This window comes from Xiphophorus maculatus, chromosome 14, assembly GCF_002775205.1.
Source record: "Xiphophorus maculatus strain JP 163 A chromosome 14, X_maculatus-5.0-male, whole genome shotgun sequence".
Taxonomy (NCBI): domain Eukaryota; kingdom Metazoa; phylum Chordata; class Actinopteri; order Cyprinodontiformes; family Poeciliidae; genus Xiphophorus; species Xiphophorus maculatus.
This window is the reverse complement of record NC_036456.1, coordinates 5518008-5539908: the sequence shown is the minus strand read 5'-3', so window position 1 is coordinate 5539908 and position 21901 is coordinate 5518008. Positions and strand designations below refer to the sequence as shown.

General features: G+C 39.6%; 3 protein-coding genes across 7 annotated transcripts; all 3 read left to right on the top strand.

Annotated features, from left to right (window-relative positions):
* Window positions 1-86: 86 nt before the first annotated feature.
* On the top strand, window positions 87-6280 carry LOC102220972 (E3 ubiquitin-protein ligase TRIM17-like). 2 transcript variants are annotated; one of them, XM_023345736.1, is made up of 7 exons: window positions 87-235; window positions 1311-1891; window positions 2748-2843; window positions 2927-3160; window positions 3901-4048; window positions 4132-4158; window positions 4265-6280. In XM_023345736.1, the coding sequence occupies exons 2-7, from the start codon at window positions 1313-1315 to the stop codon at window positions 4816-4818; spliced, it is 1638 nt and encodes a 545-aa protein (XP_023201504.1). In that variant the 5' UTR covers window positions 87-235; window positions 1311-1312; the 3' UTR covers window positions 4819-6280. The 2 variants fall into 2 exon arrangements, with proteins under 2 accessions (XP_023201504.1, XP_023201505.1); XM_023345737.1 differs by lacking the exon at window positions 87-235 and having other exon boundaries at window positions 934-1891.
* A 2941-nt stretch (window positions 6281-9221) lies between these two features.
* Window positions 9222-13237, top strand: LOC102220710 (tripartite motif-containing protein 47-like). Of its 4 annotated transcripts, none has more exons than XM_023345743.1 (4): window positions 9222-9479; window positions 11188-11729; window positions 12796-13029; window positions 13123-13237. In XM_023345743.1, exons 2-4 carry the CDS (start codon window positions 11193-11195, stop codon window positions 13144-13146), a joined length of 795 nt encoding a protein of 264 aa, XP_023201511.1. In that variant the 5' UTR covers window positions 9222-9479; window positions 11188-11192; the 3' UTR covers window positions 13147-13237. The 4 variants fall into 4 exon arrangements, with proteins under 4 accessions (XP_023201511.1, XP_005810215.2, XP_023201510.1 ...); XM_005810158.2 differs by lacking the exon at window positions 9222-9479 and adding an exon at window positions 9515-9630; XM_023345742.1 differs by lacking the exon at window positions 9222-9479 and adding an exon at window positions 9647-10341.
* Window positions 13238-14028: 791 nt separating this feature from the next.
* Window positions 14029-20062, top strand: LOC102220448 (E3 ubiquitin-protein ligase TRIM11-like). The gene is made up of 7 exons (XM_014472950.2): window positions 14029-14199; window positions 16418-16996; window positions 17173-17268; window positions 18101-18334; window positions 18489-18636; window positions 18711-18737; window positions 18829-20062. The coding sequence occupies exons 2-7, from the start codon at window positions 16424-16426 to the stop codon at window positions 19452-19454; spliced, it is 1704 nt and encodes a 567-aa protein (XP_014328436.1). The 5' UTR covers window positions 14029-14199; window positions 16418-16423; the 3' UTR covers window positions 19455-20062.
* Window positions 20063-21901: the final 1839 nt, after the last annotated feature.

The window sequence follows — 21901 nt, the reverse complement described above, 5'->3', positions numbered from 1 at the left end:
CTTTTTTATTTTTTAACTGGGAAATCAATAGTCTAAAGTTTCGTTTCAGTGAACAGACCACACCCACTGTGCACCAAAAGTTGGCTCTGAGACTCACTTTTTTGGTAGATCTGCTTCCTTGGCAGTGATGAGCTCTAAAGTGTCTGTAGCTCCTTATTTGTAGCTTTCATCTTGCATTGGAAGAGTCTACCTACACCCCTGGATTTACCATTTACAGATGAACTACATAGCTGAGGTGAGTTGTTGTTCTAAATCAGTCATTTCATCTGCAATGGCATTATTTCAGATACCGATAATTATCTTAATGTGCCAACACATTCATGTGAAGATGACTCACTGGGCGTGTCTGGCATGGCGCTGCAGTTTGCCGTTTGGTAAAGTGACTGCAAACAACCATCTATCTCTCTCTTGGATCTATTCTTCTACATAAAACCCATACTCGGCTATAAACCCAATAAAATGTCCTAAAACATGCCGCTGGTTTCAGTTACAACTCTGGTAGTAGCGACTATGCTTTATTTTTTTGAGAAATTACTGATCAAGGCTTTTTTTTCTATTAATTTATGTCAAATTTTCTAGAGAGTGCAACTTCAACACATTACCATTATTCCACATCCCCTTTTAGGATAGCCCTGTTTAGTCTGCTTTAATTGAACTTCAATTCGTTCGTCAAAAGTCTGGTTTGTTTAGGGAGGTGTAGCTGCATAATCAGACTCCGATATGGACCAAAGAACCAAACTCTGGGGCGCCTACAGATCTAGGTGTTGGTTCAGTTGAAGTGAACTGTGGTGTGGTTCAAATGCATATGGCAATGCCAAGCGGACCGGAGACCGCTCCAAAAGCAGGAAGTGGACTATAGTGCAGGTAATTCTGGGTAAATAAAACCAAAACAAATGCACAAGTCTAGTCATAGCAGGAGAAATGGCTCGTGGCTTTTACCAAAGACAAAACAGAAATCCTATAACCGCTAAAATCTGATGCCACTCCATTGTTGTTTACTTAAGGAAGGAAGTTTCGCTCAGTGTCTTTATCAGAGGTTTTCATGTTGATTCCTTCAGTGGTTCTTGGTGCAGCGCCACCACAGGAGAGGAGCTGAACAGGTATACCAAAGGGTTTGGTTAGTTTAACATAGAGAAGACCGAAAGCGAACCATACCAGCTGAAAATGCAACACATGTTGTAATTTTGGTATCCTATCGAACAGAGCATACCAGACTATCAAGCCTATCAACCTAGGAAGACCTGGTAGTACAGGAAATGTCATTTGTTTGAGGTATTCCACATCTTTTTTTTTTTTATCTCCTTCTACAGATATGTCAGCATGCCGCATCCTCACGTCACTGCCAGAGGAACATTTCCGCTGTTCGCTCTGTCTGGACCTCTTCACCGAACCTGTCACCACACCCTGCGGTCATAACTTCTGCAGGACCTGCCTCAGCCGGCGATGGAGCGACGGTGACTGCTACCAGTGTCCAAAGTGTAACAAAAGATTCCCCGTGAAGCCAGAGTTCTCCACAAACGAAGTCATGGAGGAAATGTCGGTCCAATTAAAGAAACGGAAAACCGAGGCACTCGAAAGCGAAAACGCACCGTGGCAGGTGAAGTGTGACGTGTGCGCGGATTTGAGGTTCAAGGCGTCCAAGTCGTGCCTGGTGTGTCTGGCGTCGTACTGTGACGGACACCTGGAGCCTCACCGGAGGGTCCCCGCCCTGATGAGACACAAGCTGGTGGAGCCGCTGGAGAACCTGGAGGAGAGGGTTTGTGAGAAGCACGCCAGGATCCTGGAGGTTTTCTGCAGACAGGAACAAGCGTGCGTCTGTCTGCTGTGCTGCGAAGCAGAACACAGAGACCATGAGACGGTTCCTGTTGAAGAGGAGGGGGCTCTGCAGAAAGTGAGACCTCACAATCGTTTGTACTTGCAGTGCTTTACAGATTTTTGTCGTCACTCCAAGATACTTCAGATAATTTTAACATCAAAGATAAATTGAGTACTTCAAAAAATCTTGAAATAACATTAACCACTGAATATTTAATAGATGAAGTATTAGGGCCATACTAAGAAAAACACTTTTTAAAACATGAGAAATGATGCGAGAATAAAATCAGTAAAGTTGAATAATTTTGACAATACAGTTGTAATAATACAGGAAAAATGTCAGACTAATACAAGATTAATGTAGGAATATTACAAAAACAGTGATACAGGAAAAACAGAAAAAGTTGACATATTACACGAATAAAGATGAAATAATACAAGAATAAAATTGAAATAATATGGGAAAAGTGACTAAATATGAGAATAATGTCAAAATAATGAAAATAAAGTTATACAAGAAAAAAATCAAAAATGAGAAGGAAGTCACAATATGAGAAAAAAAGTCACATCCAAGAATAACATTGTACGAGACGAAATTCTAAATATGATAATAAAGTCAAAATAACATAAAACATAAAAGTCATAGTTTTACATGAAAAACGTCAATATATTGAAAATGAAGACACATTTCGATAATAAAGTCAAAATAATGCAACAATAAAGCCTTAGTGTTATGACTATTTTCATATTATTTCAACTCTTCTCATACGAGTTTATTCTGGGACTATTAGGACTTCTTGTAATTTTATGACTTTATTCTCATAATTAGAAAAGGTGGCAAAACAGCTAAAAGACAAAAACTCTGTAAGGGAGTAAAAATGTTCTCAGTGCTCAGGATTAGGTGTTACTGACAGCCATTAACTTTCTTTTAGGAAAACCTTGAATCCAAACGAGCAAAAATCAAACTCATGATCGATGAAAGAGTGAAAAAGCGAGAAGAATTTACCTTGTCATCAGAAATGAGAAAAGTGAGTATCTTAATTATATTTATATTTACAGGATGGCTTAAAGTGACGCTACATTCAACAATATTTTTGTGCATTTCGAATAGGTGAACGCTGACAAACAAACCGAGGACGGTGAGAAGCTATTCAGTAACCTGGTGGGCAGAGTGCAAGAGATTCGAAGCAAACTGCAGTCAAACATTGAGAAAAAATTGAGAAAATCCAAGGAAAAAGTAAAGTTGATGATTGAGGAGCTAGAAGAAGAGGTGGCCGCTCTGCAAAGGCAACACTTGCAACTAGAAGAACTGTTACAAAGTGAAGACCACTTTCGACTTCTACGGGTTAGTCAGCCAACTGAGCTTAACGTCACGTTCAAACAGGAAACTGGTCACGTTCTTTAGAGAAGCTTCACGGATATGGACTGAACCAGTCGTGTGTCAATATTTACACATGCAGGCTTTGTGACACGACACAAGAAAGTTGAAAAGTTTTCAAGTTAAGAAGTTTGATCTTCGCTCAAACTTTTGCTTGACAGAAAAGTACCATGAGAAATTTTTTTTTAAAAAAAACTTCATATGGGAGTATAGTAGATTAAATTAAACTTTATGATAAAATCCAAGACCTTTGATGAAACTTAAGGCCAACTTACTTTTTTTTAAAGACATTTTAATGCCTTGATTTTAGAAACATAAATTTAAGACTTTTAAAGGATGAGCGGACACCGCTATTTGTTAAAAATGTAAAAATAGTGGTTAATTCAAACTCTGTTCTGAAAAAAAAAAAAAAAAAAAAAAAACACATTATACTCCTCTCACTGACTGATGAGAATTGTACATGTTAGCTGGTAAATGTAATAATTTTGTCTCCCCTGTGTGTCTCACTCACAGCTGACAGAGGATTAATTACTATAGAGAAGGGCAGAGCAGTTGCTAAGTCTGATGACAAGCTAAAAACCAAAGACAGACAAAAATGTTATCTACCTGCTCTGATATTAGATTTTATAAAAACTCATCAGTTTCACTTAAGTCTGGAAATTGTGCAGAAATGCCAAAAGGTATTATCCGCCTATTCATCTGTTCAGACTTTGCAGACTCTGAACACCATGTCTGAGATGAAGGACTGGTCCAAGACCAAGGTTTACCCAGACGTCTGCGTCCAAACAGTGAGGAGAGCCATGGATCACCTTATGAGCAGTTTTCAAACCGAACTGAAAACGCTGACAACCATCGGTAATTATTCATAGATTCATACATTTCTCTTGGTTATGACTGACCCTGACAATAACAATGTTCTTGTTATTTTCCTTTTATAGAACTGACCAGAATCAGACAATACAAAGGTCAGTGTCTGAATTCTGCTGGTTTTATTTACTTCATCCCATCTTCGAAAGATACTAACCCTTCCTGAACTTTGACTCTCTTTTTTTTTCTTCTTTTTTTTTTAAGAATCTGTCACTTTTGATGACTCCACTGCCGGCCCCGGTCTTAGAGTATTAGAGTACGGGCAACGTATGAAGTTCTCCAAAGAAGCCAGGTCACCATCTTATGAGTTGGAAAGGTTTGACTTACCCATGGTTTTTGGGAAGATCGGCTTCACCTCCGGTCGGCACTACTGGGAGGTTCAGGTGGGCCTGAGAAACGACTGGCATGTCGGCGTTGCCCTGGAAATGGTGGACAGATCAGATGATGTAATCGTGAAAAAAGAAAATGGGTTCTTTTCCATGGGAAAGTCTGGCTTTCATTACTATGTTCACTGCTCACCACAGAGAGTTCTTCATCTCTGTACCAGGCCGAGGAACATGGGGATTTATCTGGACTACGAGGAAGGCCGGGTGTCCTTCTACGACCTTGATGAGAGGTTCCACATTCACTCTTACGTAGGAGAACACTTCACAGGGAAGGTTTTCCCTTATTTCTACCTGCACAGCAAATTAAAGAAATCTGAGGCGTTAGTTACTAATCCCTACTTGTCCTCATTCAGTCTTTCACAATCCAGTTAAAAAGGCTATCGCATGGGGAAACTAGATCGCTGAAACCAAAATATCTCCATCATTCCCGCTGTTCAATTCACCTTCTGGTCCATTTTCCTTTTTGTCCTACATTTATGTCACTTCAGCTGTTGAATTGACTTTCCTGCGGCTCCATCGGACAAGTAATAGTAGAGTTCATACATGTTGACAAATGTCCTAAAATGTAAATCTGCACCAATCATCTTTTTCTGACTTTGTGTAAACTTGGAAAACATTTTATGCACAAATTGTTTGTAAATAAACTAACAGCCTTTTTTCCCATTTGATGCTTGGACATAGCATCAAACTTACCCCCTGCTGGGAAGAAAATGGTAAATAATTGTTTTATTTTTTTTATTCTGCATGGGTCCTCATACAATTTTCGGTGAACTCTAATGAAATTATGATTTATTCCTTGTAAGACATGTTTATCTAAAGTAGGGCTTTACAATTTTTGGAAAACATTCTGATTTCATTGCATTAGTCATCAGTTTCACGACACTTTTCTTTGGGTATCATTGCTCACCAGTCGGTGTAAGGACATACAACTGGTTTGGAGTAGGGGGGCAGTAGAGACCATTTATCTGGCCAAATGACATGCTACTAAATATTGATTCCAAGTAGTCGTTTACGATTGACTGGTATTGAAATGATCATTTCTGTACAGCTCTGATTTAAAACATTATATACTAGTGAAACATGTCAATTGTGGTTTTAACACTCTTGATAAGAAACACACCGAGACCAAAGTGCTTCTTTTTTGCTAATAGGAAGCTTCTATATAGCCTTGAAAGCTGGTCTACTGCCACTTGCGTCAGTTATGTTGGTGTGGACTTCAATGATTCTCAAACTTTAAGGTCAAAGGTCCAAATGTGATTTCCAGATGAGGTCGAAGGTCTTGAACTGTGTTGTACTGAGCAAACACCTTTTATCACATTTGCTTACAATTTACAAGCAAAGGAAAAGTCAGTTTAGAGAGACTGGAAATGTTTGTAACCATAATTTGCTCTAATTCTTCATAGTAAACAGTAAATATTTGTTTTATTAAAAATTTGATGAAATATTGTAACATCAAAGGAATTGAGGTAGAAATTACACATACCAGAGACAGGATATATTGATGGGAAAAACAGCTTTACAAAACAATCCAAACTCTAATTTTGTAAAAAAAAAAAAAAAGAAGACAACTGCTGCAAAGGTTTCAATTCTGTTATTGAATGCTAAAAAAAAAGACTTTAATTATATTTTTCTGCCACATTTTTAATATAATATCTGTGAAAATACTTAGATTGTTGAATCGTTTGAGAGATGCCCATTTCAGTCCCAGCAAAGGAACAACTTTGTGGTTAAAAGTAAAATAATTTTCTGCCAAAGGTAGGCTATGAGTCACAACCTTTGGGTTTTTGCATTTTGTGGTTTTAACTCATTTTATTTTTTTACTACTCTGGGAAAACGTTTACAATATTTGTGTTTTGTCCCTTTTTATTCATAAAAACTCCCTTTTGTAAGAAAATTATTTAAGAAAACTCGCATCAAAGTGGAGATTTGAGAAAACGAAATTTTTGTGTTTTCAGTGTCGAGATGGAAAAACGAAGAATTGGTGTTCCACGCGTCACAGTCTGCGACAAATTATGCGCCAATACATACACATACTTACTTTGACAGGACTCCTTAACGACTTCGTCTTGTATTTGATCAATTTGGTATTAAAATACTAGATGTAAAAGTAGCTCAACTTCTCTATCTGTCCACACCTGTCCTCACAAACTGGCGCCATGTTTAATTCCTAACAGGAAGCGGTATGGGCTCTTTGCACCTGCTACGCTGACGTCACAACCGCATGCGCAAATGCGGCTCTCTTTTTTCCGCTTTGAGTTACCATGACAGCTAGAAAAGACAAAGTCTTATTTCAGACGCAAATAAACAATACTATGAACATTGCTGTCTTCCTAATATAAAGGGCTTTTAAGTTTTCATGGATTTCCAAACGATCCTGAATTAAGAAGACGGTGGCTTGTAAATATTCGTCGCTACCAGTTAAAGCTAACGCCGCACAGCAAAGTTTACAGCCTTCACTTCACTCCGGATCAACTTCTTCAGCCTAAAGAAGAAGGTAAAGGAGCCTCCTGTGTTATTTCCATGGAATCACTTCTGTATTCAGGATGAAAGAGAGTTTATGGGAACGAGAGAGCAGAGCAGAGCCAGACAGCCGAGCAACTGATCCGCCTGTACAAACCGCTGTAAACACCGTCCTGCTTCACAAGAAACATGCAAAACTAATAAAGCGAAGTAACACGGAGACCTTAAGGAACACGGCCATATTTTTCTAAAAGCAACAACTCTGAACCTGAACCGTCAGCTGAACTAGAACTCTGACACCAGAGCTGCTCTACTGTTAAGCTATGGGCTTGTTGTGCTTCAGAAGCAAAAAGCCTGAACCGTAAAATCCCCGTTACTTGGTCTCTGACACTAACGACAATAAACCACGTAATATACTTGAAAACAAGGTAAAAACATTGTCCATTAGAATGGATGAAAAATGTTTAGATACTTATATAGCACATTTTTACAAGACAAATGTCTAGCATAAGCTAAAGCTAATGTTAGCCACAAAGTTTAAAGAAAGTAAAACTCACCTTCGTATCTGTGTATAACGAGGCGAACATCTTAAAACCTTTCTCCAGCTACTTGTTGGGGCTTCATATCGATGTTCATCATTAATTGTTACCTTGGACAAGCCCTGCAAACACCCAGTGGAAAGAGCCTTTTGCAATAGATCGGAAAAGATTGAGCCGCTTTTCCCCGAACGCGGAAGCTGAGGTGCAAAGAGCCCATTGAAGCAGTCTGACCGGCTGGGATAGGTTTTAGCTTCGCTCTACACTGCCCCCTATGGGTTCGGCGTATTTTAAACAGCTTTCAGTGATTGATATGTGTGGGTTTATGTGGGTGAAAACTTTCCTCAAACCAATCCCGTGTATCCTATGTTGTCTTTTTGTTGTTGTTGTTGTATTTTTAACAATGTGGTGGAGATATTTGTTTTGATAAAGACCTGACTACATGTGTCCAGGGCCTGCGTTTCCTGTTCCGTTTTAGTTTTCCCACATTCACCTTGACTTTGTGTATTTCTCCGTAGACATTAATGTTCCATTTTTTCCCCCTTTGTGTTTAAGCACATTTCTTTAGTACTTCTTCCCTCTATTCTCACTACTTTCTCTCAGATTATTCCCCCGCCTGTTCTGCACTTTGTTCATCGTACTCACCTGGTTTTCGCGCCACAATCACATCTCCACAGTATTAAGGCTCTTTGGCTTCTTTCACTTAATCACTGCTGCAGTCTACTGTTAGACTGTTGCTGTCAGCCTGAGTCCTGTGTGGTGCTGTAAGTTTATCAACTCATCATTAAATTCTAGCTCCACCATGCGCCGACCTCTCCTGCTTTTGGGTCCTCCTCCTCAAAAACCACCAAATACGACAAGATGGATCCACTGAAGCATGGATTGCGGCCTGTTGTTTTATCCGTCCTTGTATTTACCAGCCAAATCATTCATCCTTTCTTACCACAACATGTACTATAAATGATCCTTGCTAGCTACAGCATTGGCTAACAAAATAACCAATTTTAACTCCACTTTTAGTAAACGGAAAAAGTCAAAAAGATTTTTGGCACTTGTAAAGTATGAAGAATATCCTCATAATGTGTTCCTGATGCTAAGGAGAAAAATAAATAAATAAAAAATCCTATTATAGTAGTGAAAACAATGTTTTCATACATGTATGAATATTGTATTTTCAGATTTTTGCTTCTACTTTTGATTGATAACCAGGTTGCTATGTATTGCAAATTTTTTTGCCCAGGTCCCTCTTGAAAATGAGATCTAGATCTCAACGGGGTTTACCTGGTTAAATAAAGGAAATAAATAATAATAATAAAAAAATTGATCAGATTTTAGATTCCTTGGGGGGGATATGGGGGGAAACTGCTTAGGTGTAGTAGTATCTAGTGGTCCCAAATTTACTGCAGTCATATTTAGGCATGCCAATCTTGAAGGAATTGTTGCTATTTCAGGAATAATCTTCAAAATTGGCAAAGGAACAGTAAAGGGTCCCGGGGACAGACGTGGGGGGGAGAGAAAGGGAGAGGTTTTCGACTCAGAGTAAGGACTCTCACCACCACAGAGTTCGTTTCTTTCCCATTGGCGAGTACGTATTAAATAATAAATTGTCTTGCCATAAAACCTCGAGCGTTTTCGATGTAACTTCGCTTCTCAGGCTCTGTGTGATGACAGTGAGACGTTTCCGCCAAATGTTGCAATTCCCTGATGATTGTGACGTCACCGTTACGCGGCGCCCACATCTGTTTATCGCCAGCCGGCGGCACGTGAAGCCCCTCTCACTCACAGGAACCAATGGCAACATAGATTTTTATTTTTTTTTTCCCCACCGTAACCCCTCAGGCAGGAGTGACGGGTATAGTCCCCCCGCTGCTGGCCCGGAAGGATCCTATCTGTTCCTCATATTTCGGAGGTTGTCTAAATCAAGAGGACCTCTCTTTATGCGCTCGTGAAGAGCAGCTGTACGGACGGGAATATGAGTTCAAGAGCATCCAGGAAATTACAGTTCTAAAGCCCCGCCCTCTCTTTCCCCCTATAAAGGTGCGTCTATATCTATACAGGAACAACAACAAAAAACAGCACATAAGAAGCAAACTTAACTCTGCCAAAGCTTCAAGTTGGCAGGAGTTTTTTTTTTAAAGAAGGGAATGTACTTTTAAATTATTATTTTTTATTATTATTTCTGTCAGAGGTAAGTAATTATGTATGCTGTTATGACATTTGTTGTGTTTTTAGTAACTTCTCAGTGGGTATGTTTCATTTTCACTTCTGATTTCTAAATCTATGGCCAGAAAGAAGATTTGGCTGAAAATAAGCAAGCGAGGCAATCATCAGCTCATCTTGATTTATTTTTTTTTTTATTTTTATGACAGACTTTTCACTTCTGATTTACTGAATGATGAGTCACATTTTTAATGTCATTGATGCTCTGACCTATCACAGTCAGGGATTAAGTCAGGGAGAATTGATATTTGTCCCAAAATACATAAGATGCATTAATAGGACTCAACTTGACTACAGTGGGTACAATTAGAACAAAACTGGAATATATGTGACTGGATATTTTCAATGCTTTATTCTGTTTAATTCTATCGAAATTAAATTCCTTAATATTTATGGACCTGTTTGTCGTTGAAAGCGTGTTGAGGTAGCATCTGTCCCTTTATGAACCAGCTGGGTTGAACCGAATGACCTGTGAACCAAAACGGCGGCACAAACAACAAACTGCAGTAAAAACGGATCACATGACTCGACTTTGTCAAAGGTCACCCATTAGCTACTGAAGGCTTTTTCAGAACTCATTCGAAGGATAACTCAGAAAATGAACTTTGACTGCATGTTTCAGTTCTCGTAAGTTTTCTTTGATCCTGACGACATGAGTCGATGGGAAACAAACGGAAAGGTAAACACAGAGAGTCGGATGGGGATCAGGTTTCTGGATTGTTGTCTTTTTGTTTTTTCAAATCGTCTTGGCATTGCAGGATTGTACAGGCAGGTGGATTTGATCCATTTACACCCAACTGGCAAACCAGAAAACAAATCCAACCCGTGAACGGTATCGTCTTTTACCGACTTTAGAAAGGACTTACATGGGCAGTATCCCAGGACCCCAATTTTCGGGGGAGGCCCCAAAGATTTGAGGTTTAAAATTTGTCAGACACCTTAGCGCTATCTTGACTTTTGAACAAACTCTTCTCGACGCCGCATCATCAATCATTCGTCTCGTGTCAATGCAGGTCAGGGAGTCCATTTTCATTCACTGTAGACGTATGAATAAAACTGAACAATTAACTCCCCAGCCTGATGGATTTACATGGAACCGACAAACAGGAAAACAATTACACCTTGCGAAAAGGTACGACTACATAACTGCTGAGTCACAACCAAGACGAGCAACATTTGTTGCTGTTGTGTTAGCCTTCCAGAAATCTCAGGTCTTCTGGTTCTGGTCTCCTCTGCAGCCTTCAGCTTCTATGCATCACAAATCTGGAACAAACTTCTGGAAAACAACAAAAGAGCCAAAACACTGAGTTCCTTTTAGAAACCCACCTATTTAGAGTTGCTTTTGATTAGTAGTAAATGCAAAATTGACCAAGATACTTTATGTATATGGTTTTGGACAAAATGTAATGGTTATTGTTTATTTACTGTATGGAGCTTTTATAATGTAAAGCACTCTGAGTTGCCTTGTTGCTGACACGTGCTGACATATCCAATATCCAGTTAAATATGAAGCCGTTTTGTACAGGCTGCATGCTGAATCAAACGGCGAGTCCGAATCCGATGTCAACGCCTGCTGACTGCTGCATCTGCCTGGATGAGTTCACCAGCCCGGCGTCCCTCCCCTGCGGACACCGCTTCTGCCTGGCGTGCATAGGGGAGTACTGGAGGACCGGCGAGATCTGCCAGTGCCCCCTCTGCATGGCGGTCTTCCCCAAACGGCCGCAGCTAAAGACCGAGCGAACCGAAAACGGAGCCGAACCGCTCAAAGCGGGAGAGGTCCCGTGTGACGTCTGTCCGGCTCGGCGGGCCGCGGTCCGGTCCTGCCTGGTGTGCCTGGCCTCGTACTGCTCCGCCCATCTGGAGCCGCATTATCAGAGGGAGGACCTCGGACGCCACCTGCTGGTCAGTGTGGCGAAGAACCTGGAGGACTCTGTGTGTCGGCTGCATGGGAGGAAGCTGGACAAGTTCTGCCGGAGTGACCGAAGCTGCATTTGCGCCACCTGCGCGAGGACGGAGCACAGAGGCCACCATGTTGTTTCCGTCAGCAAGGAAGCTGCTAGGAACAAGGTGAAGAGGGATTTTTGTTTTTGTCTGAACAAAAAGGAATTTTCTAGCAAATGTTTTGTGAAGTTTAACAACGTTTGAACTTTTTCTTGTTTTTCCACCTGAAAAGTTGAGCTAAAAGCATCATACCGAGATAACCAGCATCTCCTGATGCATTTAGCATCATGTCAGCCAAGCAAACGATTTTCTAAGCTATTTAACCGTCAAGCAGCACTGAAAAAACAAACAAACAGGTGATTCAACTTACAAAAAAAAATAAAAATTGTTACAGGTAATCAAATGAATATATTTTCTTGGTTAAACTTAAGTTTATAAAGCAAGCCTGACAAATTTAATTTAAAAAACTTTTGAGTGTTTAAATATTTCAGCAATATTTTTTTGTTATGTGTGAGTTTTGTGGCTTTCAATGCATTTTTTTCATGATATATTGAAGAACCAATTAAACTTTTAGCAAGTCTAATTGGGCACAATTTCTGTTGCCCAGGTGTCTTTTGCAAATGGCTCTTTGGTTCTACAACAGAGGCTCTTGATAAGTTCAAAATATTTGTGCCCAAGCAGTAAAAAAATATCCAGATTTCAGCTGGATTTTTTTTTTTTATGGTTCTTTTGCATGAGGTCTTCTAGTAAATTTCTACACCAGAATAAGTATCCATAATATTTATTATTTTCTCTTTACGTTGAAATCTAAGTGGGGTTTTTTTTGTTTTTTTTTTTGTTTTTTTGTTGTTGTTTACATCATTTTCCACAGACATCAGCATTCCATAGAAAGAAAAAGAAATGTATCAATCCTCCGTTTTGTAAAATGTTTTATGTTTTTAAACCTAAAAACAGAAGAAAAAAAATGGTGGGATTTTTAAAAGATGACCACAGCATTTCTATAGTAGACATTACAAATGTTTATGCAAGAATTGTGGCTCTAAAAGAGTTTTATTTAGCTAAACCGAGGGCGAAAACAGCTCTTTGGGTTTTGCAACAGTTTTCAGGAAAACACATACATCCTATTACAATGACAAACTATAACTTTAGAAAAAAGGCATCGTCTTTGAAACAATTGCTGTTCTCTCCGCAGACTAAACTGAAGCGCAGACGACTGAAGCTTCAGCAAGAGATTCAGGAGAAGCTGAGCGTGGCTGAGGACGCGGAGCGGACCGCTGGCCTCCGTGGAGGAGAACTTCCAGCAGAACTTTGGGCGCAAGCCAGGAAGCCGGTCAAACGGCTGGAAGAGGAGATCAGCGAGCTGCAGGAGAGGAACGCGGAGCTGGAGCAGCTCTTACAGACCGAAGACAACCTCCGCTTTCTGCAGGTCTGACATGTTGCCACAAGTCGACTCACTGGAAAAAAGAAAGAGAAATTTAAACGGTTGCTTGAGTAAATGGATCGTTTTGTTTCTCCACAGCGATTCCTACACTCCTGTTCATGAGTGGAACGACAAGACGCTCGACATCCGTGGGCCAAAAAAATGCAATTGTGACATATAAAAATATATATTTTGTTCTATAAAGATATAAACTCTCAGAAATCTGTCTCCTCTTGTATTTCTATGCACATCTTCACACTCAGACCAGACGTCTGCAGAAGGCCTTCGTTAGATATTTTAGTTATTTATTTTGAACTTGATATAAGTGTAAACACATGAACAAGGAAAACACAAGACACATATTTCTGTACTACAATAATCTTAACAGGCTTAACACATCGTAACTGAGCTAAAATAATATTTTATATTAGGTATGATATGCATGAGATTGCCAGAACATACACCAGGAACCAGGAACTTTATATTTAGACGCCATTCAATAAAGTGTACTGGAGACATTATTCCCTTTGCAAAGTGATTATATGCTGACTTTCAGTGCATGTTTTGGGTTTTCTCTTACCTAGTTTAGTTGTGGAAATATCTCTTCTTGACAAAAAGGTTTTGAAAAACATTTGTGGATTCCTTTTGACCTTTGTTGTGTAATTTTTCTTTTTCTGAAAATAGCAATTTCATAGTATACAAATCTCCTTTAATCCTCTTTAAACAATGAAAATTTCCCTATGGAAAATATTACTCTTCAGATTTGCACTAATAAGACCATTTTTGTTGTTGTTTCTATTTCTATATTTACGCATAAATTGTGCTCTCCAAATAATCTTATCGATCAAAAGATCGGTATGTTTCTAGTCCTTTGTGGTTAATGTGTTACTTTCCACAGCCGAAACTGCACAGACCTCATTAACTCTTCGGTTTTCCGTGGAACGGGTTTCATAAAGAGCAACTCACAGGACTGTACACATTACTACCTACCTCCAGGCAACACCCAGCAGCATGCAAATAAATGACGATGGCTCGCTTGTGTACCAGCTTCTGTCTCTAAAATAAAGGAGGTGCTTCAATTTACCTTTTACATAGAACTGAAACTTAACACAAGTAGGAAGTCAGAAGGAAACAGACACCGGCTCAGCAACCTGCTAACGGCTCAGCAACCTGAAGGTAAACCTCTGCTCTAGATCTTGTACTTCTGTTTTTGTAAACTTCTTGCGTTTAATCTTTTCTAACACTCGTTTTGGAACATGTAGCTTTATTTTATTTGAGACTTGGGTGTAGTTAATCTTTTCACGCTCAGTGCATGTGGTTCAAAAAGAAATTCTCTTCTGTTTCCCAAAGAATCAAGAGAGTTGCTGCATAAAAATCTGTGTTGCCTTGAATACTTCCGTTTTGTTCAGTCTCTCAGCACGACAACCAGCCACACCACCACACTCAGGGACCACACAGTTCACCTTTGGGATCTTAAAAAAAATGAATAAATAAATAAAAAACAGAAACATTTTACTGCTAACAGCCATAATTAGGAGCCAGAAAATGCCAGAAAAGTGAAAAGGTACTTTTTTCCCAATAACTGGGTTGAAGAGCTTTGTTTGCTTGTTGGGTTTTTTTTATTAAGAAAGTGAAGGAAAGTTATTTAAACAGAATTTGATACAATGTAGAGATGAACGTCTGTGTCACCACAGCTTACAAATCAGCTACTCATCTAGTTGATTTGGATGAAATAACGGAATATAACTTTTATTTCCCCCCAAATCCAACTAAAAAGTCACGGACAGCCACTTTATTTCAGCCAGCACATTTTTAACTAAACGGCAGAAAAGGTTTTCCCACAAAGATATTTTAAAAACAGCAATCATAATTAAAAACTGTCTTCAAGGACTAGAAGAATGGTCCAGGTATCTGTGACTTCTCTAATATTTATTCTGGCAGCAGGTGACATGGTTACGCCATAAGAGCCTGAATTTAAATTCAAATATATAACAACAAATTGTGATTCTGTTTCCAGTTATGTTAAATTAAATGGAGATGTTTAATTTCAACATTGTACCTACACTTGGTGTAAATTTAGCTATGATGTGAATTGGCGACATTAGGCACAACAGGAAAAGGACTAATTTTCTAGTCTCAACAATGAACTGTTTTATAGATGCAAGTAGCGCTCAAACAAGGATTTTGAAACTGACCTGTGACATTTTGTTTTACAACAAGCAGTGCTTTATTTAATCAGTGTTTAAGATACAACTAAATATTACAAAATCACTTTGTTGCGCAATCCTATGGGCCTTTTTAAAAAAATAAAATAAATTGGTCTTTAAATAACCAGTTATCTCCTATTCATTAACTATTTATTCTTATTCTTCAGTCAATGTTGCATACTTGAACCACATACAGATTTTTCCATTTGACCTAAATTGCAATATTACTCATTTGCATTCCGTTACTTCTTACATTTACAAACCAAATGTAAAAGCAGCTGTTCGATATTTGAAACATCCACCTGTCCGTTAGAGACAGGTGGATGGGAGCTCTCAGCAGTCGTGGGGTACACCCAGCCATGTGTCGACTATTCTGGTAAATCTGTGGTAGAACACCTTCAAAATGTCGTAAATGTATTGTTGTTGCACAGCCTACCTCAAAATGAGTCAATATATCAAGTTTATTATACAACCTTCACAAACCAGACCTTATTCCGATCACTGAACGGTGGCAAAATACTTCTAATATGATTGTTAATATGAAAGACATCAGCCAATGTAAGTGTAACACATACACTACCTTGACTGATCATTATTGATTATTGCACTGCCCTTTACTCTTGGTTGCAAAAAAATATTTTAGGGGGTTGCAGACAGTTCTGAATGCAGCTGCTGGTGTTCTGCCTAAAAACAACAAATTTGCGCACATCCTTTCATTGGCTGCCTTGTCGGGCTCAAGCAGGCTACAAGATCTAGTTGCTCATCTACAAGGCTTTAAACGGATTGGCACCCTCTTATCTCTCTGACCTTTTGCTCTCGGATCACAAGGCACTGGCCTTTTAAAAATCCCTCCAGTGAGAGAAAAACCTGTTGGCGACCGTGCCGTCTCCTTTCATGCCCCATTTCCGTAGCACAACCTCCCTCAGGACATCAGGCAGGAAAGTTAGCTTAAAAAATCTACTTATTTACTTCTGTCATAGTTTTAAACTCTATTTTCTGTCTTACCTTTTTGGTATTTTATCTGTTTTTAATCTGTGCTTCCTTGTAACTGTTCATCACTTTGTATGAAAGTGCTTTAAAGTCATTATTAATGGTCCCAGCGTATGTTACTGTTTGCAACATTCCAAAAGTAGAAATAGTTTCTTCCAACATTTTCTAATTGGGGGATCTTGTTTCGGTGTACTTAGGCAGACATGACCGCCACGGCCAAATCCGTCAAAGATGACTGCTTTCTGGAAAGACACCTCGCATGCCCCATCTGCATGGAGACATTTAACGATCCTGTGACGACATCTTGTGGTCACTCGTTCTGCATGAGGTGCCTGGAGCTCAGCATCTCCTCATTTCAGGTTGATTATGCTTGTCCTCTTTGCAAAACGCACCTGAGGAAAGCCCCTAAGGTGAATAATGTCCTGAGAGACATTGTCCAAGAGGTGAAAAACACTTTGAGTCAGACGTTTACTGGGGCCGCCGGCGAGGTGCGTTGTGACGCCTGCACGGTGCCCAAGAAGAAGGCTGAAAAGTCCTGCCTCGTGTGCCTGGCTTCATTTTGTTCGACTCACTTGGAGAACCATTATTCAGCTAAAAGACTGAAGGGCCACAAACTGGTGGAACCTGTGGAGAACCTGGACTCGAGGGCCTGCCCCACTCATGGTTGCCCGCTCGAGCTTTACTGCAGGAGGCGACAAACATGCGTTTGTGCTCAATGTTTGGATGGAGACCACTGGGACGTTGTCTCTGCTGAAGAGGAATGGCAAGTGAAGAAGGTATAAATGTTTTGATTCAATTACAGACATATGAGTATTGATTATAGGTTTCTGCAATATGCTGAACAAATTTCAAATTGTGTAGGTGACCAACAGTTGAGGTCAAAGTTACAGAGGAACATTTTTCAAGCATTACAGAGATGATGTTTGGCAAGATTTGCTCTTGTTTTTGACAGGATCAAATCGAGAACACCAAGGCAGAGTTGCAAGAGAGAATCATGACAAGAAAAGCAAAGATTGATGAGATCAATGAAGCTCTGAAGAGTTGTAAGGTACAAGTATAACAAAAGAGGTCAAAAGGTAACCCCTTGGTTGAAGTCTGAGGTGCCACTTGCAAAAAAAAAAAGGATAAAGAAAAATTGCACACCTCCTGGGCAAATTCTATTAACCTGTATAAATGCTCGCCTTATGGAGCAGAACTTTTCAGAATTTGGGAGAAAAGATGAAGGAATGGTCTGCCTGCAGTCCTGAACATAACTTCATTGAACACCTTTTGAATCTGCTTGGTAGTGGTTTTGATGCCAGTGACAAGTATCGAATGGGACGCCATCCTACAACAGTGTGTGGCCAAGCTGGCGATCAGAATGAGGCTCGAGTGCCATGCTGTTGGAGTTGTTAAATTCCCAGTACATCTAGTTGATTCAAACACCATTCAAGAGTCAATAGGATCGGCAAAGAGAATTTGAGACGCAACCCACACTCAATTCTGCTACCCAACTCGCCAACACGGCTTCCTTAAACGTGGCCAAATCTAAAAGGGGAATGAACAGTCTGCGTCCCGTCTCCACAATTTCAAGCATACCATACTGAGAAGATCGGTGCCTGCTCTGTGCCGGAGCAGATTTGCTCAACAAAAGGAATATCTAAAGATGGTATCCTAATTAAACCATTAAATCCCGACTGCACTCGGCATCGTCCAGTCTTCAGTCATCTCTATTGTATGTGTTAGTGTATCAGGCTTCCTAATGGCACGCGATTATTCGCCAGGAAGTATTGACTCAAGAAAGATATTTGACCAACCTTTTGTGTGACATCATAAAAACAGGTTAATTTGGGGGGAAAAAAGTGAAATTTTTAAAACATAATTTTTCTCATTTTTTTTAGGAGCATGTTGGGAAAGAGTGGTGGGATATTGAAGCTCTGTTCACAGCTGTGCTCGAAGTTGTGAAGGCAGCTAAAACAGAGGCACTAAGCCCACTTGAAGACAAGCTGCGGTTGTTAAATAAGGAGTCAAGAAACCTCAAAGATGAGTTGGAAGATGAAATCAGCAAACTCGAGACAACAATCTCAAAGCTAGACGATATATCGGCACTTGAAGATCACATCCTGTTCCTTCAGGTCAGAGGTGAATGCAAGCTTTACCTTTGAAGCTTGCATTGCTTTTCAAAATCCTCATCAAAATATGTATATAAACGATAATTTCTCCTTGATCGTGTAGAGAGGTTATGGTCCTTAATTTAACTCTGTTGTTTTCTTTTACCTGTTTTTCCAGAGGTACCCATCTCTTTCAGTCCAGGATGTCACCAAAGACTGGACGTACATTGAACTTGACACCACTCTGTCTTTTGGCTCCATGAGAGAAACCGCGACAACAATGATTGAAAATGTTCAGCAGCAGCTGGAGAAGCTGGCCACCATTGGTAAGACCTCACTTTATAGTGATGAAACCCAAATCATTGATATGATGGCTCAAAACCAAATTTTCTCTTCACAGAACTTACGAGATTCCCAAAGTTTGAAGGTACATTTCACTTTCTTCTCTCGTGCTGTCTCAAAAACTGTTGATTTGTTTCTGAAAAATGCATGTTCCTTTTCCGACTTTGGGTTCCCAGTGGACGTGAGGCTGGACCCAGATACCGCACACCGGCGCCTGGTTTTCTCTGATGATCGCAGCAAAGTGAAAGACGGAGGAGAAAACCAGGAAGCGGCAGACTCTCCAAAGAGATATGATGTGCTTGGCAGCGTCCTGGGACTCAACACCTTGGCAACTGGGAAGTCCTACTGGGAGGTGGAGGTTGGCAGCACAACCGGGTGGGATCTAGGCGTAGCCAGAGGCAGCGCCAACCGCAGGGGACGACCAGCTTTAAACCCAGATAACGGCTACTGGGTTCTGGTACATTTTGAAGAGTGTGACGTACCCAAGCCATTTACAGCATACGCAGCCATGACAGCTCCACCTGTTTCACTTTCTTTTAAAGACAAACCAAAGAAGATTGGGGTGTTTGTGGACTATAAAGAAGGCATTGTGTCCTTCTACGACGCCACAGCCCGGTCTCATATCTACACGTTCTCCAAGTGCTCATTCCAAGACGAGCTTCATCCGTATTTCAGTCTGCATATGAAATATGAGATCAACTTTGAGCCTTTGATTATTTCAAAAATAAAGCACACAAAAAACGAATTAGGAAGGGAAGCATTTGGTCTTCCATATTTGCTCAGTCAGAGTATTCAGAGCTAATTTTGAGTGGTAGAGGAGAGGTATTCAATGATTTGATGCATCAGAGAAGAACATTTGAAAAAGCTTAAAAATCAAGTTAACAAAAACTGTGTTTTTATTTATAGTAACTGTAGCTTTACGAGGAAGAGTCAACATTTGGAAACAATTTCATTCCAGGAAATTAGTTAAAGATGGTTTGTGTAAATCTGTGTGTGAATAGACGAAAGAGAGTTGCAAACTAGGCTCAAGGGTCACGGTATCTTTTCTGTCCCCAACGGGCAATTGGTTTTACGACATGGTGAGACTTTTAGGATTAGAGAAACAAGGAAAGAAGTATATAAATGCAATCTTTTTTTGTAAATTTATCAGTTTGACAGATTTTTTGCAATGTTTGTATAATTATGCTGAATGTTTATTTCCTTTGCTGCAATTTGACATCTTTGTTGCTTGACCCATTGATAGACAAAGCAGCAGGAACTTTGGTTATTCTATCATTAAAAAAAACTGTAGAGTTTTGAATTCTTGAAATACTTTTTCTCCAAGTTTGTGACATAAAAACATGTTTAAAAATAACTACATATTTTGTGTTGTACCTGACATTTTGGTGATGATGTGCTATTATGGCAAAAATAGTAAATAATATAAAATAATAATAAATAATAATACATTTTAAAGAGTGTCCATCTGCTTGAGACAAATTTGCACCATTCTTGAACTGCAGTTGGGGGCCGACACAAATTTATTCGAAGTGCCACAAATGGCCGTAAGGACGCACCTCAGTTGAAATATAACAAATTGAAACTTTTACTTCAGATTATTAGTTGTACTCAGGTCAACACTTTAAATATGCTATTAAATATTAATCCACATCAGCGATGAAGCCATCAGTAATCTGATTTTGCATGTTCAACAATTTGCTTCTTCCCATCAGCCATTACCTGCAGATGAAGTATATCTATAATGCATCCATTACATTATGTAATAAAATCACACAGTGGGATCACCAGATAAGTAGCTGCAATGTGCAGAAGTTTGCAACTTTTTGTAGAGTACACAACTACAGGCTTCCAACTCTATGCAGCCCTCAGATTAGCTCAGCAGAAGAACCCAGAAGGAGAACGCCACGTCTGACTTTATGGTGTCGAGGATAAGGTTTGGACTAGAGGGCTCCTCTCCCACTTCAAAATAAAAGCACAAATAAATTAACTAACTACAGTCAGAGGTTGGTAGAGTCCCCAAACATTGTACTCAGATCAAAACAATCATTTAATCTTTAAAAATCACATCAGATGGACCAAAATATAAAGTTACATGGAAATTTTGGTATTTTAATGACCAAATTGATCAAATGTTCATTTTGTTACTTAATTACAAAATAATAAAATGAGAGGTTGCCTGATTTTTCCAAGATCAATGGTTTTCAATATAAAGCTTATGAAACTTTAACAAAAACTACAGGTTTTTCAGGGAAGTTATTCACAGTGGTTGGAGGGTCCTAAAACTTCACTCACGTAAAAGTGGTGACACTTCTGATTCCTCAAGTAACAGTACAAAACGCAGCATAGCAAAAATACTTCTAACAGTACATTTTTTCCAAAAGGTTACTCATGTAAATGTAACTGGTCACTACACAATTCTGTTAATAGTCAATAGCCAAAACTTTACAGAGACATCAAACTTTATTCAACAGAAAGTCCGTAAATACGGCAAGTAAATTAGTTCTTTGGAATTTATCTATAAAAAAATAAGTTGGGGGAAGAAGAGCATGAAATGTTTTCAAAGTTACCAAAAATGGTAATGGGGTAAATGAAAGATTAGCTCCATTACTAGCGCAGTAGCAAGTTATATACATAGTAAATGTTGCTATAACAAAAGTCAGATTTTTTTTTTCTTGCCTAAGGGTAATGTGTACTTTGTATTATCTGCGAGGTTGACTGTCATCCATTTTTGCATTTTCTGAGAAGTGTTTCAGTCAATATTCTGCTGGAAGATATCAGCCAAAAAATGAAGAGCACAAAAAGTGTAGAGCGTGCCACGGTTGGGGAAGCTGCTTGTGATATCTGCACTGAACCGAAGCTGAAGGCTGAGAAGTCCTGCCTTGTGTGTCTCGCCTCATATTGTGCACCCCACTTGGAGAATCATTATTCGGCTAAAAGACTCAAGGGCCACAAGCTGGTGGAACCGGTGAAGAACTTGGACACAAGGGCCTGCCTGACTCATGGACGCTCGCTGGAGCTGTACAGCAGAAAGCAGCAGAAATGCATCTGTGTTCGTTGTATCGAAGGAGGTCAAGAGGAAGTTGTCTCGACGGAAGAGGAATGCCAAATGAAGAAGGTACCATAACTCCCTGATTCTGTTTGTCTTATCTGTTGAGCCGATTGCCATTTTATGAACAAAAGCAAAGCATTTAGGTCAGGGGTGTCAAACTCCAGTCCTCGAGGGCCGCAGCCCTGCAACTTTTAGATGTG

Coding starts and splice junctions, on each gene's coding strand:
- LOC102220972 (XM_023345736.1), top strand. CDS start 1,313: ATGTCAGCATGCCGCATCCTCACGTCACTGCCAGAGGAACATTTCCGC. Junction 1,892..2,747: donor AGGAGGGGGCTCTGCAGAAA/GTGAGACCTCAC, acceptor ACTTTCTTTTAG/GAAAACCTTGAATCCAAACG. Junction 4,159..4,264: donor CAGAATCAGACAATACAAAG/GTCAGTGTCTGA, acceptor TTTTTTTTTAAG/AATCTGTCACTTTTGATGAC.
- LOC102220448 (XM_014472950.2), top strand. CDS start 16,424: ATGACCGCCACGGCCAAATCCGTCAAAGATGACTGCTTTCTGGAAAGA. Junction 16,997..17,172: donor AGGAATGGCAAGTGAAGAAG/GTATAAATGTTT, acceptor TGTTTTTGACAG/GATCAAATCGAGAACACCAA. Junction 18,637..18,710: donor GGAGAAGCTGGCCACCATTG/GTAAGACCTCAC, acceptor TTCTCTTCACAG/AACTTACGAGATTCCCAAAG.
- LOC102220710 (XM_023345741.1), top strand. CDS start 10,743: ATGGATTTACATGGAACCGACAAACAGGAAAACAATTACACCTTGCGA. Junction 10,795..11,187: donor CAATTACACCTTGCGAAAAG/GTACGACTACAT, acceptor CGTTTTGTACAG/GCTGCATGCTGAATCAAACG. Junction 11,730..12,795: donor AGGAAGCTGCTAGGAACAAG/GTGAAGAGGGAT, acceptor TTCTCTCCGCAG/ACTAAACTGAAGCGCAGACG.